Source organism: Calonectris borealis, chromosome 18 (genome assembly GCF_964195595.1).
Source record: "Calonectris borealis chromosome 18, bCalBor7.hap1.2, whole genome shotgun sequence".
NCBI classification, from domain to species: Eukaryota; Metazoa; Chordata; class Aves; order Procellariiformes; family Procellariidae; genus Calonectris; species Calonectris borealis.
The window spans coordinates 8,158,399-8,175,994 of NC_134329.1; the positions used below are offsets into that span (position 1 = coordinate 8,158,399).

Below are 17,596 nucleotides of genomic sequence, written 5' to 3' on the forward strand. Positions count from 1 at the left end.
TACATTAGACTGTAATTTGTCAAGCAGAAGTTATTTATAGAAGATACTTCCTTGAAAATCTCCAGCACTGCAAGGTGTTCTCATGATTCTGATCACTTTGTGGGTGGTTTCCCCCCCCCCCAGGTTAATCTTAGTCATAGGCTGTTGCTGAATGTGGTCACTAATCATTAGTGGTATGCAACATTGTGGATAAGTGGAAGCTTGTCTAGTTGTTTTTTAATTTATTTTTGTTGTCATAATTATTTTGTGTGTTGCTTGTTTTAATTAGAGTAAGGAATTTGCTTGGTAATAGGCATTTCTTGATCAGCAGTGATGTGGGTAGAGAGAACATCCTTGAGAGGTCACTTGATGAAGGGAGTCCCCTTGACTGTGCAAAGGAGAGTAGAGGGAAAAGTAGAGGAGCTGTGACTGTTGGTAGGGTCATGCTGCTGCCTTTTGGAGGTGGGAGGATGACATTGGTGGCCTTTGTAAAAGAGCCTTCCGTGTAAAACGAGGATGAAGAAAAGCAGAAATACCGGCTGGGTGTTGTGTACTCATTTCGTACTGCATACTGTCAAGTGACTTGCAGCTATCAGTTTAAAGTTCCTTGGCACTAACGGGGGAGCATTTTGCACAAATTGACCCCAGTATTTTGTGTGCTTTTTCAATAACGCCCTGAATCTACGCTTTAAAACCAAAAGCAAAAAGAGAATTGGTTAGTACTGCAGTTCAGCAAACAATCGCGGTTAAAAATAGGTACGTTCCTGCATCAGCAAGTAGATTCGTACCAAGATAATGTGAATTGATGTTCAGTGATGTGAGCTAGCCTGTTTAATCCAGCCTAGGTGGATCGGATTGGAAATCGGTCAAGGTGAGACCAGATAGAAGCAATGGTTGGAAAATCTTAGTCATATTACATGCTGAACTCGAAAAGTAAATCAGACTTCCTTTTGTTTAAATGTGCCCAATAATAGACCGTAGAGTCCTTGTATTTTGAAGTGCTTGAATAAGTTTCTGACTTACGGGTTCTTCTACCTCCCACAGTCATAAAAGTATTTTTAATATTCCAGTCAGGGTTTAACTCTGTGTAATATTGGCACATAGGAGTACTGAGATGCCTTTTCATGAAAACAAAACACAGTCATAAAAATTACTGTTTAATGAAATGAAGCATATCTCTTATTTTTTGAAAGATATTGTCAAATCTTATAAAAACTTGTTTTAGTCACTTGTGTTACAGGCAGGCATGTTTTTTTCAAAAATTCAATGAAAATAAACTTACTTTAAAGAAACCACACACATTAGTAGCAACATAGGCTAATGAAACCTGAAAATCCATTTTTTTCTTTAGCTTTTCTTTTGTTTTGTCTCATTTTCAGTTTTGTATCTGTTAAAATAATGGAATAGATTAGATACTTTCCTCTTTTGCCTCCTGTGATCTTGCACATTCTTGTATGTTTGGATGTCAGACCTTGCAGGGAGTATTTAAATAAGTGGAACTGTAAGCTTTTTTTTTATTTTTCTTTTTTTGCCTTTTTTTTTTTGCCTTTTTTCCTTTTTTTGCCCCCCTTTTTTTTTTTTTAATTTAAACAATTCTCATGTTTACCTCTGGCTACAAAGTTCACTTCTGAGAAAGTCTGGGCTATAAACCTTGCCAACACTCCTATCAAACCCTACCCTGTATTTCTAAATCCAAGCCTTTGCTAACCATCGGAAGCATGCAGAACTAGCAGTCTGAACTTACCTTCCATTTCTTTGAGTATCTGATACATTTACAGGAAAAGGAGTTTTGTGCTGCTACTGCTTTTCAGGGTTAAACCTATCCCTGTGCATCTGAGGTATAGATTGTCACCTTTTTTATAGATCCCATTAGACACGTGACCTAGATGTATTTTTCCAAGCTGTGAAGCTGACTCTCTCCCACAGTTTTTTCTTGCCTCTCCCGTTCCTATGGTAACGATGCACTCTCTGTCCTCCCAGCGAAGCGCTGAAGCTGGCAGCAGCTCAGAAGTCCCAGCAGCTTGCAGCTTTGCAAGAGGAGAACGTGAAACTTGCCGAGGAGCTGGGCAGGAGCAGGGACGAAGTCACAAGTCATCAGAAGGTAGAGTGGCTGGAACGTTCCCTGATGTATGGTGAAAGTGCTGTGCGTGCTGTTTCCGCTGATGCCCGGGTGACGTTGCACTGCATGCTTGTGCTCGAAAGATGAGTTGTTCTGAGAATGTTTTAAAATAAATTTGGAAGCCACCTGCATTGGGAGGTTAGAACTGCAGGCTAACAGAAGGTTGCATAACCCGAGAAGGATACTTAGGAGGCTTGGGAATAAGCATAAATTAAATATGCTTCAGCCAAATGTATTAACAGACTCTTGCTATTTCTGTCGGGAGTAATTTTGTTATACAACTGTGGAAATCTTCATCTACCCAGTATTAAGGAAACCTAGCTATTTAATTCTCCTCCTTACTCCTGCTCTCCCTTCCCACTAAAAAAAAAAGAGTATTTAGGATGTATTTCAGAATACTATTTAAAACTACTTGGTTGGACTCTGTCTCTAAAAAGCGCTATGCACGTGTATGCTTGCGTAAACTTCATACTGTGCATGTACATGAACAGTGCTGCAGCCAGGTGGGTACTGGAGGACTAGAATCAATGTAAGATGTTTTTCTGGTAGTAGTTTATAGGGGAGAAAAACACTTTTACTTTTTTTTTTTTTTTTTACTATTACATTTGAACACGCTGTTGGAATCTTAAAGTATGGGCTTAGTTACACAGCTTGTAACGCTGGTACTTGCCAAAAGATAGATTAGATTTACAGCCATTAAAGATAGTGGTTTTAGTTCTTGTGGAGCAGTTCCAGTGACAGCCACACCAAGAAGACATCTTTAGAAGATCTTGTCCAAAACCAAGAATGTAGAAGACATGGGTTTATATATTGCCTTTCTGAGATAGCGCTTGTGCAGAAGAGGGGTGTTCCTGTTCCCACCGACAGTGGAGCAGATCTCTTCCATCCTGCAACAAAGTCTAATATTTGTAAATACTGAGGATGGGGGACTACGGATCTGGCCAGTTTCTAAATCCTTTTGGCTGCTGACAGGAGCAATGCACGAGCTCCTTCATCCTAAAGAGCCTTTGGAGATGATTAACAAGAGTCCCAGACGTGTGGGCTCAACCACTGACTCATGCTGCATCTGAGTAGTGGTGTGGTAAGAGAACGCTGTCATCCTAAACAGCCAGTGGGAGCTCTGCTCCCCACTCCCACGTGTTTTCTTAAATTATTTCAGAATCTTTGAGGCAACCTGTTATTTTCAGGAAGAGTTGTAGCTTGAAAAGTATTCGGCAACATTGGTCAAAATCTTTCTGCCTCTCGCATGTAGCCAGAGTTGATATACAGACGGTCCCCGAGGGAAGGGAACCTTCAGCCCGCAAGGCGTAGGCTGCCAGTGGTCACCGCAGTCTCAGTCAGTGGCCTCCGTTGCTTCCAGATGACCTTGCGAAGGAGTCCTGCTGTCTGCATCCTGCCTGCTGCGATCCGTCAGCAGGGATCCTTCTCTCGTTGCCAGGATGGACAGCTGTAATCTGTGAAGCGCAGGGATTAGTCAATTATCTTGCAAACCGGAATATTTTCTGTTCACTTGCACCATAGCCTTTTCTGCCCATGAGTAGATGGCTCCAAGATCAAAGATCTGGAAGATCTGCTAGAGCTTGGAGAAACAGTCTGCTTGTCGTCTTCAGCCATTTGTGTTGCATTATGTCCTCTTCTGCGAGGGAGATGCAATATGAAGCTTGGAAACGTGGGAATGCTGCCTGTTGCATTTTGTAATATTTTGGAATAAATGTAATATTTGGGCTATGGTGTCTTTAGGTCTAGTGAACTGCACGGCCTCCTAAAAGACTGGAAGAGGGCTTTGGCATTCCAGGGAGCTCTGTTGTGGCAAAAGGAACAAAGGCAAAATGGTGTCATTTAAAATGCAGGTTACCTTCCGAGTGTCACAGGAGTGCAGCTCTTCTCAGTTCAGTATTGTTCAGGGCTCGTTGGTGAAACGTGCCGTCTACCTGCCCAGAACTGTCGTATTTCCTGGTTACTTGGGGGTGGAGGCAGACGTTCTCCTAAAAAGCATTCCCTGTCTCATCTGGAGCATGTAAAGTCTAACCATCCTTTTCATTGTGAGAGAAACCTGCTGTTATCCTGAGGAACAGGACTTTTTTCGTGTTTCCTGCAGAACGTGAACTTCCAGTCCCCTCGTTTTACCTCTGACTCTGCTGAGTTCTCTTAATGAAATGGCAACAAAACCAGCTGGCCTTGAGGATTCTCGCACGGATCAGCGCAGTCTCACTGATCCCCACCACCGCTTCTACGTTCCTGTCCCTCGGGTGAACGTACACCGTGTTTAGGCACCAAGTGGCAGCATGTTTGGGGCTTCCTTGGTTCAGGCTGTCTGTGGGGAGTGAAAAAAATGTTACTATGAAGAATTGCTTGATTAGATTTTAGAGAACAAGTGTTCTCTAAAGGCAATGAAGAGGTTTAACACAGAGCAGGATTGCTCATGGAGCTGCATTTTCTGCAGTGGATGCTAAAAATTGGACAGTAGGGAGGAAAGCACAGAATGTAGCAGTCTGTGTGAGTGTCTGTGCATGTGCCTATTAAAATGCAGTAAGAAAGGTAGCAAGCATATGTTTTAAGTATTTTGAGCAGTAGCTATGGTAACTATATAAATTCTAGCAAGTGTGTTAGTCAATTGGGTTAGTGAATCTGTGGCTGCATGTGACACACTTTGCAGAATTAATGAATACTCTTTCATGAATGATTTATCCTGACATCTAAAGGTTAAAGTGTCTTATACTAAAGATGCTGAGGGGTGCTTTTCTGTATTGATCCATAAATAATTAGCTGTTTGTAATTAGTTAAAGATTCACATTCAGATAGATACTGAGCTCGGGGAGCTCTTCTGGCTTCAAATTATTATTGTGGCATTTTGGGAACCTCAGACCTGCCCAGGCATTTTAACTTCATTGGAAAAAGCGTAGAAATACCTACTAGCTCAGGTAGTCTATCTTTTATTAAAGGTGTGCGAGAAGTCTGCTCTGAGGCTAATGAGAGAGTGAGCGCATTGCTGAGGAAATGTTGATGAGAGAAGGGGTGTCCTTTCTCCCCTTCTACCACGAAGCTGCTCAAGGCTTGATCCATGGCTCGATGCAGCTGCCACAGGGGTTTAGAAGCTGCACAACTCCCCTAACACCTTGTCCTTTACTTTTCTCTCTTTTAAATCCACTTCTATCTTGGTCTGTACAAAAATCACTCATCTCTCCACAGCCAACCAGGGAACTAAAAGGGAGGAGAGATGCAGGGTTCATGCTCACATTCTTGGAGCGTTCCACAAATGTTGAAGGATTTTCCGAGTTAGACAGGCACCACAATCTTTTCCTAAAACAAACCCATAAAAAGGTGGGGTGTGTTTGGGGTGGGGGGGGAGCATCATGGAGCTCTGTGGACATGGCCTCTGGGGAGCAAAGGGTGAATAATGTCAGTAGGAGGTTTTTCCAATTGCAAGTGCAGAAACACCAGAAAGTTAAGCTGGCCTAGGGTGAAACGAAGCGATTTGTTTATGGAACGTGGCCAGTTTAATGCTGCACAGTGTGACCATAGAGAAATGCTAGCGCTGGTACAGGAAAAGTAGTCCAAAAACCAGCTGGAAAAGTGTGATGCACAAGAGATTGCAACGTGAGCCTGAGGGAGGAGAGGGGCCGTATAAAATAGATGTCAGAGGGGGGTCTGGAGGGGTGCAGCTCACTGGGATTTACAAACGAAACATTTCTCAGAATTTTCATATTCTTTTTTCCTTCTCTTTTTTTGTTATTAGTCTGTACAGCTGTAAGGTGTTCATATAGGCTGCCTCTGTGTAGGAAGCAGACAAAAATTCTCAGAAACAGGGGGTGTACTTTGTGCTGCTAGTGAAATTGCTGGGTTTGACTTGCCTGCAGGAAAAATTTGGCCGTACCCCCGTAGTACTACGGCTGCTCACAGTCTTACTGTGGTCACTTGCCTTGAGAGACACATTTTGATTTTAAGACTGCTTAATGTAAGTCTCTCTGCACCCTTCTAGAATCTATTTTTCATATCACTAGAGTTGTCTTATTAAGCCCCAGCAAAATGATACCCATTAATCTTAAACCTGGAAGGCTCAACAGCACTGCAGTACATGAAAGGAGAAGGTAAGTTGTCAGAAAATACGGAGGAGGCAATTTATCTAGGTGAGCTGCACTTAGCCTTGTCTTGGAGGCTGGCAGGCAACCTTCCTTTTCATTGGAACCTGCTTAATGCTTTCTATGCCTGTCTGCCAAACATGAATGTCTGCAAAGTGCTGAAAGTATTCAGTCAATAAGAAACTATTTGCTGTTGTTCCCGTGGCTCTGAGGTTTCCATTGTAAATGTATGTATTGCTAACCTTGCGGATGAACCCTGAAAGCTTGTGAAATCTAAACAGAGATTGTGTTCAAGTCAAGGCACTGGTAGTTGCTACTCTAAGCAGTTCTGTAGGGCAGTAATTGCTGACTTTGGCCATTGAGTAAGAAGAAAGGAGGAGATGGTGAAAAATAATTAATTGGCCTGAAAACTACTTAATTTCTTCACCTTATCAGCAGTTCAGTTACGCCGGTGTTTCTGTGGTGGGGCTTTATAGTTTTGTTGTTGTACAAATTATGGTTGGTTGTTTTGTTTTGCCTTTCCTAAACCTATGTGTGCCTGTCAGTTTGGACCCCGAGAACCTGCAGCAACAATATTTTCAGTTGAAGGCCTTGCTGGCTGTAAGGGCTTAAGGTGGCCCCGCCGAGGTACAGGTTCAGGATACAGTAACAGACACCAGACCAACAGCTTTAGGGATCAATAATTCATCTCTAAATAACAGTGCAGTAACAAATACGGATCAGTAGTACAATTATCCAGGTCAAAACAGCAAGTCCAGTAATTCACCGATACGGGGCTAAATTTAATGGCCAGGTGCAGAAAGGCTTATGGTTCTGTTTGGTGTGCATGGGGCCCGGCAATACCGTATAATACGAGCAATACTAGCCTCACACCTCTCTTGTGTGCCCAGGACGTGGAAGTACTGTATAAAGCAGTAATAGCCCCTCACGAGCTGATATTCTTGGTCACTGAACAATTTGTGTTTGTGTGTGTGTGCTGTCCTAGTAGAAAATTGATTACTTTGAGGATTTTTAGGCTCTATAGCCTCTCCCATGTTTGTTTTATGATGATAATGATGCTCTGATATATTATACTAAGGAAACAAGCCTTAGTGTATTAACTGTAGTCTTTTTGTACTTTTGTTTTAGCTGGAAGAGGAGAGATCAGTACTTAATAACCAGTTATTAGAGATGAAAAAGAGGTAAGTTTTTTTTTCTGATGTGCATTTAATTGTACAGTCCTACAGAAAACTTCAGAAAACATAATACAAAAACAGTGCTAAGAAAGCAGGTCTTTTCTATTGTATCAGAGTTAAAAGTCCTGAGATTGTTACACCGATTGGCTTACAGATGATATCTTCCCCATTTTCTTTATTAAAAGTGAGAAGGAAATGTAATTGTATTAATGTAAGAACACATTAAGAAGGGCTATTTACCGTTTCCTGTTTAGTTATGCACCTCTTGCATTGTAGTAGCTTTCTTCATTTTCAGTAACCAGTTCTGGTTTTAGTCTGCTCTGGAATATTGGATTGTCCATTAGTCTGATAAATATGCGAGCGTACAGATCTGACCCATCAAGTTCTGAAGGAATAATGGAAAATACAGTGATGCTGAGGATTGTTATTATTATTAAAAAAAAAAGGGGGGGGCCAATTATTCAGCCTTGAATGGATTGTTGTTGTAGTTTTGGGATATTGAGTTCATTGTGGCAGTAGTTATTGCAGTTCATTCAGCACTGTTTTTAAATACCAGGAGCTTTGTCCTGGGTGACTGGGGCATCCATTTGTAAACTGTGCTGTTCAATAAATGGTCCCAAGTTTTACTGTCTTTCTGTAATATGTGTATGGAAAGCTAATTGGCTAAGTGCCACAATGTCTTTAGGAAAATGCGGGCTTTTCAAAAGCAGTTACGTAAATCCTTAGAAAAAGATGCAGCTCTCCATGACACCAAGCGTGTTCCAGGAAAAACAAACCAACCCCTGTTAAATTTCCTGAATTTATAATGGTTGCAACAAAGGATAGTGAGTGGCACTTTGGTGTTTGTGCACATCCTTAGCTACTCGGTATTATACACTGATCCCTTTTTTATTCCCTAATAATTTGTATTTGGGAGGTGGGTCATACTCTGTTATAGCTCACACTTGTGAAGGACAGCAGGCGCGTAGGGGATTACACGAGCTGAAGCTTCCTCAGAGAATGTGAGAGTTTGATCAGTTGTTGTACAGAGCTGAACCTCCAGCTTTAACCAACCTTATGAACTCGATCGCTCAGCCTTTAGCTGCATAGGATAGCGCAAGTGTAAGTTTTTTTTTAAGATGAGGTGAAGGAGAAGATAAGGAGGGAAATCTTTAGCTGGTGTAAAGACCATTTGACGTCCACAATAATTACTACATTTACACCAACTGAGGATCATCTTCAGCATATTTGATGAAGGGAGGGAAAAAGGATATTAGTGCTTCTGACAGCTTAGGATGCTGTTTATAGGCTGTTATTTAACATGTTTTAAAACATGTATTTTAAGTGGTTGAGAGTTATTTTAAATAGTGTAATTCCTGAAAGTTACTTGAGGAAGGGAAGGAGGGAATGGGGACTCAAGACTCATTCAGTACTTTCCAGCAGTTCTGTTTCATAGCACACAGTTTAAAAGACAAATTCTGTAGCAAGTTATAAAAAGCAAGGTGTGTGGCTCTGATTTTCCTTCTCCTGTTTTTTACTCTGTGAACTCCCTGAAATAACCTAGATAATTGTGAAATCATTAAAGTGAGTTTCAATATTACTTCATCTTCAGTCGGTTACACTGAGATGCTCAAGTTTGGCTTAATGACATTTCTCAACAGTGTTGAATAAACTCCAATAGAAAGGATAAAAGGAGTAGCAGAGAGAGTCAACCTCACTGAAGCAGGGGTTAAAATACGCCAGCATATGCCATTATTTGCAACAAAAAAAGTTAGGCTGAATGAAGAGCTAATTAAATAAAAAAGACTGTCTCTAAATTCCCAAATTCCACTGAAGTTGGTGGTGACATGAGCGATGATTTCTTCCTTTTGTCTTAAGAATTTGAGATACTGAAAGAGAGACATCTTTTTGTTTCAATTAGGTCAAATCTCTAGCAGTAGTTTTCCTGCCTTCCTTCCACCCACAGGAATTCTCTTCCTCTATTTTAGCAACTCCCTCTAGGAAATAGTCCGGCTAGGAGTAACAGGAGTTTGGTATTTATGAATCTAAAGGGGTTCTGTGTTACTTCAGCTCATTAGGTTCATTGTGGGTTGCTAACTGTCTTACTGTCTTTGAGCTTGCGCTATTTATCGATACTCATTTCATTCCTCTCTCTTCCCTTTCCTACCCTTGCTTCCTTTGCTATATCTGTGTGTCTTTAATGGTAAGACTCAAGAAAGTCTATCCACGTTACAATAAATAATTTTTTTTTTAAGTGAAGTTGTTGTACATATTTTGGCTGCCTTTGTCCCTTGGTGTCTTGCTTCTGTTTTGTAAAATACTCAGCAATATATATATATATATATAAAAAAAGTCTATATTTTTTACCAAAACAAAAAAGCCCCTTGGTGCAAATTTAGTTCTTCCTTACAATATTTTGCATTTCTACTCCATGTTTCTAACATGTGGTTCTTGTTATCTTGCATTTTTAAAGCTTGCCCAGTAACACTTTAAGGTATTTGCTTCATTCTTAGAATTTCTTATTTTTGTAGTAAGGGAAGAATCTGGGTGATTTTTTTTTATGTTAAAACAAAACAAAAACCTCTCTCTCCCATGACTTCCACACACTGCTCAAAACATGGTTTAACCTCCTCAAGAAAGTGAAATTTTAAAATGGCGTGTGAAATGAAAGTAATTTTTATTGTTATTTTTCTTTAATCCCTGCTGGCAAGCAGATATTTTGGACTTGAATTGGCAAGGGAAAAAGTTTAAGTTCACCAGATCAATTCCCGCCCCGCCCCCCCCCCGCCCCCCCCCCCCCCCCCGATAAAATAAATACTTTCCACAAGATTTTTCTTGCAAGTTATCACTATGTAGTTACTTCACATTCAACATATGCTCCTTACGTTTACTATCTCTCATATGAATCATACTACAAACGATACTGAAGCTGAGAGCGTCAGTGGGGTAGACTCTCAGCTGATGCTGGAAGTGAACTGTGATCTACACTTACGTATAAGTAAGTAGTGACATATACCTGCTACATGTGTAGGTTTTCCAGTTTCAATGTTTTAGAGGGCCTCCAGCTGGAGCTGTAGAGCTTGGTTCCTGGAGAGACTGCCCTGTAAAAGAAAAAAACAGTGCTACAGTACAGGGACCTTTTTCCCCCTCTTGTTTTCTCTCCTCTTTTCTTCTCTTGTTTCTCTCCCCTTGTGTTACAGTATTCTAGACTCCTGTATTGAATTTGTAAATATATATTTATATGCTCACAAACTGTTTGCCTTTTTCAACCACCTAAATGCTTGTGGTGGTTGAAACCAAGCGCCAATAAATGGCAAGTTAACAGTATTTGTACAAAAAGCACATGTTTGGTCTTGATCTCTAAGATGAAGGTCTGACCAAAAAGTGGAAACATTGGCTAAATAACAAGCTCTTGAGCATGAGCTGAGTCACTGGGGTTTCCCTCTGCCCTTCTACAGCTGCGTATACAGCAAAGGGAAGCCCGGGTGAAGTCTCAGGTACAGGAGAGCTTGTGAGCAGCAACTTCCAGATGTACTTTGCCATTTCCCCTGCCTTAAGTAAATGCTGGATTTGCAGCTCGGTGGATCGGAGAGGGCAGCTGTGCTCTGTCAGCAGCGTCCCATGCATCGGTGGCACATTTCTTTCCCACACCACCACCCTGCACTTTTGATTCAATTCAGCAAAGCATTTAAAAACATGGGTTAGGCTAGAGCGTTACGTAATCCTGCTGAAGAACACAGAGATTGCTGCTATGCTTTTAGTGCTTTGCTGAATGAGGGTTGGCGAGGAGATCTCCAAAATGCCGTTGCCCTTTTGGTTTTTGTTAACAGGGTATAACTTGTATTTGAAGGCAAGATCGTGCAGTCTGCAATTTGTTGTGTTTCTGCTTATATTAATTCTCTCATTGTAAAAATACCAAAACCAAAATCAACCTTTTGGCTCTTGTTTGGTAGCTGCATCAGCTTCTCTAAACCCCAGATTCTCCACTTGCTGCTTCCATTCACGAGTATAATCTTAACAATGAAAGAATTGCATTAATTGTGCTCTCATTGTTGAGTTTCCTATTTACCTTGAGTCGGTGAGATTTATTGTATTTCATGGTCTGGGTATCATGGCTCTCACTAACTGTAGATACCGTGGATATGAAAACTTCTCCATTTGAACTTAATAGCTGTCCCCTACCTACAGAGCATCGTCACACAAGGACGCGTTCTGCTCTTGATCCCCTGAACAGTCCTAAGAGAGAGCGTAGCTTTGTTGAGTTAAATGAAATCGTTATGTCACTTGGCATCTTCGAAGCATCGGCTACTTCGTGCTTTTTGTGTAGTGGGTATGCATTCAGGTAGGCTAGTTTGTCTGCAGCGCTCAGCTAGCAGGAAGAGCAGCAGTCACTGCTGTGGCAGCGAGACCGTGATCGTCTAAACTGAGGTGTATGGAACTGCACAGAACACGGGCTACGCCTGCAGACGCTCGGAGAGTTGACAGCTAGCTGCTGGGCACTGCCCGGTGCTCTGAAAAGCAAATTTCTCTTCTAGATAAGTAAACATAGATTTTTGGAGTAACAATCTACTTTTTTTAAAATTTTTTTTAAACAAACAAAAACCTTTCAGCTTGTAAGGAGCTTTTGTAGCGATAGTTCTCACATCAGAGGGCAATTACTCATCTGTGTGTATTCTGTGACCTATCAGGAAGACTCGTTAGCATCAGTGTGAGGATGTCATAGCTATGATGCCTTAAGATCACTGTCAGGACAGGATTTGTGGGCAGAAGTCATGTCTCTTATTAGATCAGCTGAAAAGGTTGGGAAAACTGGACATATGTACACAATGCCTGCTCTTTTTAAGGAGGATTTCTTTTTAACCCTTCTTCCATGAAGTAAAACAAATTGCACGTGGTTTTGTGCTGAAATGGAAGTTGTTAAAGGCCCAGAAACTCTCAAAGTACGTGTTTCAGGAAATAATGATGTTACTGAAATTAGTGAGGACCAGCTGATATCTCCAGCATCATCAATGCTTTGCATGACAACTTGTATAATGAGCTTTGCATGTATGTTTTGTTGCTTGTTAATAATTTTCAAGAAGTAACAAAACTCTGAAGTTAGGTTTTGTGGAACATTGTGCAACGTGTTTGTTTATCCTGTATCAAGTCTATTAACTTGCTTCTTTAAATTCAAATGGATACGATGATATGCAGATTCTGGCATGTACTACCTAGGTAAAGTTTTTGCTTTGTTTCCACAGTTGTAACATCTGAAATGTTTATACATATATAAAACCTTAGTCAAGTACAGAATTGAAATTTGCTTTTTAAGAACCACTTCTTACAGAAGTCTAATACTTGAAATTAAATTAAAGTTCTTTAGGCGACTACAATAATCTATTCTTTAGATGATTTCTGGTTGTATTTGGTTTTCTTTTAGAGAATCAACATTAAAAAAAGAAATTGATGAAGAGAGAGCATCTTTACAAAAATCCATCAGTGTTACTAGTGCCTTGATCACACAAAAAGATGAGGAACTGGAAAAACTCAGAAATGAGGTAAATGAGGAGCAGTGGGATGCTTCGTAATTTCGGATTAAGTTATGGCTAGAAGCATATGGCTTTGTATGCTTACTACTGAAGAGTTGGCTAATTGTTTTTCTTTATTAATTTAGCATAGTTCAACCTTAGAATTAAATCTTTAGATATCTGTGCCTAGTTAGGTGACTTCAGGTGTGTATTTTTGGTGGCTATTTAGCCCTTACTACTTCATTCTGGAAGGCCTAAGCTTTCTTAAATCTTACAGATCACGGTGCTCCGTGGAGAAAACGCTTCTGCAAAAACCTTGCAGTCAGTGGTTAAGTCACTGGAGTCTGACAAATTGAAACTTGAGGAAAAGGTGAAGAACTTGGAGCAAAAACTCAAGGAAAACAATGAACAGCCTTTAACTGTAACTAGCTCCTCAGGTAAGAGAGCCTCTTTACTGTCTCTGTGCCTTCAGCTTTAATCCTGTAGATTTTTGCAACTGTTAACCACATGGTTAAAAGGAGGTTTAACTAAGTGAACCTCCTGAGACATGCGACTTTCCTGTTGTAGAACACACATAAGATTTGAATGAAGGAAATCTGACCAGCTGCAAAATATGAAAGCTACCGACATTGCCAGTCAACCCCATTTACACCGGGGTGGGGAGCAATTTAACTTGAAATGAAACGTGCATGAACCGTAAAACTTTATCCTGTTTGTGGTGGGGCTTCTGTGCAAGAGCCTCTCTTAGACTGATTTTGTTTTTCCTTGCTGTGGCTGCAAAGTAACGTGTAGGCATCGTAACAAAACCACCTACCTGAGCACGGGACTGGGAATCCCACATTTTAGACACTCACGCTTACCTTATACTGAGCTGCTTAAGCTTCGTACCCCTACAGTCCCCTCTCTCAACAGAGAAGCGTTCCTTTGCGGATCTATGAACGTTAGCTGTGACCAATACGTATATTTTTTGTATTTTAATAAGTAACGTGCAGTATTGAATATGCTTCTGTAACGCAGTGGTCAAAAAAATCCCCCAAAGAAGTCACCCTTACCGAAGCTTCTACTGAGCGATTAGAAAGCAGCGAGTATTTTGGAGCCTAGAGACTATTACATTATTTCAGTCTCTGAGCCATTGTATGCTTCATAATTTAGATTACTAGATACTTATACCTTGTTTGGTTTTGTTGTTTTTTTTCTTTAAAGGTGATATTGCTGCTAATCTACTTCAAGATGAAATTGCAAAAGAGAAGCAGGTATTTGATCTGAAACATCAGCATGCTAAAACAGCAGTGTGTCTATAAGCAGAGTGAAATATTTTTCAAAAGACAGTTCCTATCAGATTTTGTAGATCAGGATTATAATGGGCAGATTTGTACCCTTCTGCTTCTGAAGGGGAATGTTAATGACAGTAAATATTAAGAATCAAGTGATGAGTAATACTGGAGAAATAGTTCAGATTATTGGAACATGAGGAAGTAAGCAGGAAAGCAGGGGTGGCAAGTTTTGACCTGCAGCCTGTTGGTGAGGTACAGCACAGCAGAGCGCACTCACAAACTGCTCCTTGCCGTTCTTTCCAAAGGTTTCTTGGGTGTGAACAAGGAATAAGGTGTGGCCCACCTGACTCTGTGGTGCTTGCCATCTTGGAGAAACGGGCTGCATGAGCTCCCATGCTACTTCTAAGCTTCTGCAGTTGAAAATGTTGATCTTTGCTTCTTCTTAACTGCAGAACGTTACTCAGAATGAGGGTTGGCAGCAATGGGGCAAGGAAGTTGCTCAGTTAGCATGAGCTTGGTAACAGGAAACGTGTATCCAAGAGTACGATAATCACAATGAACGTGTGAGGCGCTGCCGTGCGACAGGCGGCCTGTGACAACAAATGCCTAGGAAACACGGTTAGAATAGAAGCACCTTCTGCTCGTTATAAAAGTCCTTGTTAGAACACTGATGTCAGTCATGTTGATTAAAAAAATGATGTCCTTCCTAGTCTGTACAGAGATCAGAAGTAGTGTAATTAACATACACTAACCACCAATCTTTTTCTGTTTTTCTGCCTCCTTGAATTCACCTGCTGATGGCAACGCTTCCTGCCACTCAGCACGAGGTTTGTTCCACTTCTTGGCTTCCTTTATTTTATTCCCTGTGTTAATTTGGCAAGCATTACTTGGTTACATTCAGCAGTGCTGCTGCAGTGCTGGCCTGCTGCCCTTTGCGGCTCAAACCAGCTTTGGGAGATGCCGTACGGGTGCGCTGCGCTGTCCCCCTGCCCCTCCAGGACAGCTCTGAGAGCATCCGCTAGAGCTGCGGGTTCAGAGGAACAGAGACGCTGCTCTGATCAGAATTACACGACTGGGTTTATGTTCAAAATGTAACATTAGAGAAAGAACCCGATCTGTCGGTGGTGGGTGGAGACCCACCGATGTCTGTCAGACGTGTTGGCCGGGCAGAACTCCCTGGACAGAACTCACAGCGAGGGTCTCAGAGGTCCTTCGGGAAGTTCCTGTCCCTTGTTCTCCCAGTGTCCACGGGTGCTCTTTGTCATACAACGATCCCACAGTAAGAGTTAATGCAGATCTGCGGGTGTCAGTTTGAGGGCCATTCCTTTGCTGCTTGCTTTCTCTGGAGTGCGGTCCTCAGCCTGCTGACTGTCCTTGTCCTTGCCTGTCCCAGATTGACTTCCTGAACTCGGTGATAGTAGACCTGCAAAGGAGAAACGAAGAACTGAACTTGAAAATACAAAGAATGTGTGAGGCAGCCCTCAACGGCAACGAAGAGGAGATAAATAACTATGACAGGTATCAATCCTAAAGGAAACCTTGGCTTGTGTTTTGGCAACTGTTGGCAGCAGTCAGTTCTGTCCGCTGCACGGTGCACCCGCCTGACTTCAGCTGTCAGGAAGGACAAACGTAGCTTTCTCTTGCATTTAGGGTGATGGAATCCAGCCTTCTTTTTAGGTCCATTACTACGGTGTACCTGGTGGTGCAAAATGATCCTCTGCAGTTACCGATCACAAACACTGATGTATCATAACGTGTTTGTTGTCAGTCTTGGTTGAGTTTGGCCCTTTCCAAATTAGGTAGAAGAGTCTCTGCTCTCAAGAGGCCGGTAGCTGCATTGAGAGGGGGAGATCCAGTCCAGAGAAATAGAACTAAAACCTATTTGATATATTGTGACTTCAGATCTCTTCTCTTGAGAGAGAAGAGAAACTAGTTTACATGTGTTTCTTTTTTAAATAATGTCTCTGTTTGTGCAAATATTTACACAAACAGAGCAGTTTGTTTAGTAAATATTATAGCATGAGGGAATATGGGGGTACTGCAAGGTAGTCAAGATGTCAGATCTTCAGCAGGGCTTTTGTCTTTTTTTTTTGTTATGTTTTTGTTGACCACTGTGGTGTTTCCTTAGTTTCAATAATTATGAGACAGGTTGTGGTGCAGGGCAGGGACGCAGGCCTTTCCCCTTTGTGAAGGAGAAGTACCCTGCTTGACTTGCCCTGGTGCTGATCTTGCAGTGAGGAAGAAAGCCTGTCAAAGAAGAAACCTCGTCTCTTCTGCGATATCTGCGGCTGCTTTGATCTTCACGACACTGAAGACTGTCCGACCCAGGCACAGATGCTGGAGGAGCCGCCCCACTCGGCTTACCACGGCAGCAGGAGAGAAGAACGCCCCTATTGCGATACCTGCGAGATGTTCGGGCACTGGACGGCCGACTGCAATGACGACGAGACCTTCTAATGCAACGCGCGGCCGGGAGGAGAGACTGTGCGCGCTCATCGGACGATTTATACCACCAGCATTTGTGTGTGCTGAATGTCAGGAAAAGGGACAGCATTTCTTGACCCCCTCGCTCCCCTTCCCCTTGCCCATCCACTCCAGAATCAGTACATTGATAAATATTTTGCTCCTCTGCTAGTAAATACCCTATCTCCCTTTAATAAACTTAAGTGAAGTATAAATAAATGATTTAACAAATGACTTTATGCTATTTCTTCCCAGGTTCTGGGTTTGTTCCCACTCTTAACAAGAAATGCCCCCATGCTGTTGCATCTGTTGATGGGAAAACGTGTATAGGAACGAAGCAGTATAGTTATATTAAAGCTTATTTAAATACCTTAAAATTATGCTGTTAATTTTCATATTTGCACTAAACCATTTTAAGGCTGAATTTGTACATTTAGATTTTTAAGCTTTTTTTGACACTGGACTGGGTTGAGAAATGTTTCCTTTTTATCTTCATTTACTCATTTGACTGTGATTTCGCTCGGTGAACGGGAGCTCTGGGTTGCAGTTTGACGGCAGTGTGAAACGTGAAATCATGAAGCAGGTAAGAATCGGCGCTGCTGAGGCGTTTCTTAGAAACCCGTATGCTGTGCACACCTAAAACAGTTTGTGGGACATCTTTATTTTTTTTTTCTGCATTCTTTCAGCTTCTATATAGCGTGTGTGTGGTGTGTGTGTGTATATATGCATATATATATTAAAGTTATATTTTGGAAAAAAAAAGCGCACCGTGTTTTCTTTCGTATCTTCTGTTCCGTTAGGAACGTCACGGGTTCTGCATGGGGACAAACTGTAAATAAATAGAAAGAAAAACGTTAGCAGCGTTGTGGGGTGCTTTTACTAACGCTTCACGCGAACCCTCCCGCAGCAGGCTTTCGGTAACGGCCCGCGAACGTTGCTGACGTCAACAAACCGGTGGGAGGTGGGGAGTTTCGGGTAAAAGCGAAGGGGTTTGGTGCCGCCGCGGGTGGCGTGGCGCCCG

At 41.8% G+C, this 17,596-nt stretch overlaps 1 protein-coding gene and 1 long non-coding RNA gene across 5 annotated transcripts in view; one reads left to right on the forward strand and one right to left on the reverse strand.

The window, feature by feature from the left end:
- CLIP1 (CAP-Gly domain containing linker protein 1) overlaps positions 1-17,337 on the forward strand; it is a 79,793-nt gene extending 62,456 nt beyond the window's left edge. For all 3 annotated transcript variants that reach the window (XM_075167663.1, XM_075167661.1, XM_075167662.1), the window contains 7 exons: positions 1,960-2,080; positions 7,306-7,358; positions 12,751-12,868; positions 13,116-13,275; positions 14,042-14,091; positions 15,506-15,630; positions 16,347-17,337. In XM_075167663.1, the coding sequence (XP_075023764.1) occupies positions 1,960-2,080; positions 7,306-7,358; positions 12,751-12,868; positions 13,116-13,275; positions 14,042-14,091; positions 15,506-15,630; positions 16,347-16,569 (850 nt within the window). In that variant the 3' untranslated portion in view covers positions 16,570-17,337. The remainder of the gene's footprint in view (positions 1-1,959; positions 2,081-7,305; positions 7,359-12,750; positions 12,869-13,115; positions 13,276-14,041; positions 14,092-15,505; positions 15,631-16,346) is intronic.
- On the reverse strand, positions 4,303-14,942 carry LOC142090189 (uncharacterized). Of its 2 annotated transcripts, none has more exons than XR_012676448.1 (4): positions 14,456-14,942; positions 10,348-10,432; positions 7,593-7,737; positions 4,303-4,412 (listed from the first exon to the last, which is right to left on the reverse strand). It is a non-coding gene; the product is annotated as an uncharacterized LOC142090189 (long non-coding RNA). The 2 variants fall into 2 exon arrangements; XR_012676449.1 differs by having other exon boundaries at positions 10,324-10,432.
- Positions 17,338-17,596: the final 259 nt, after the last annotated feature.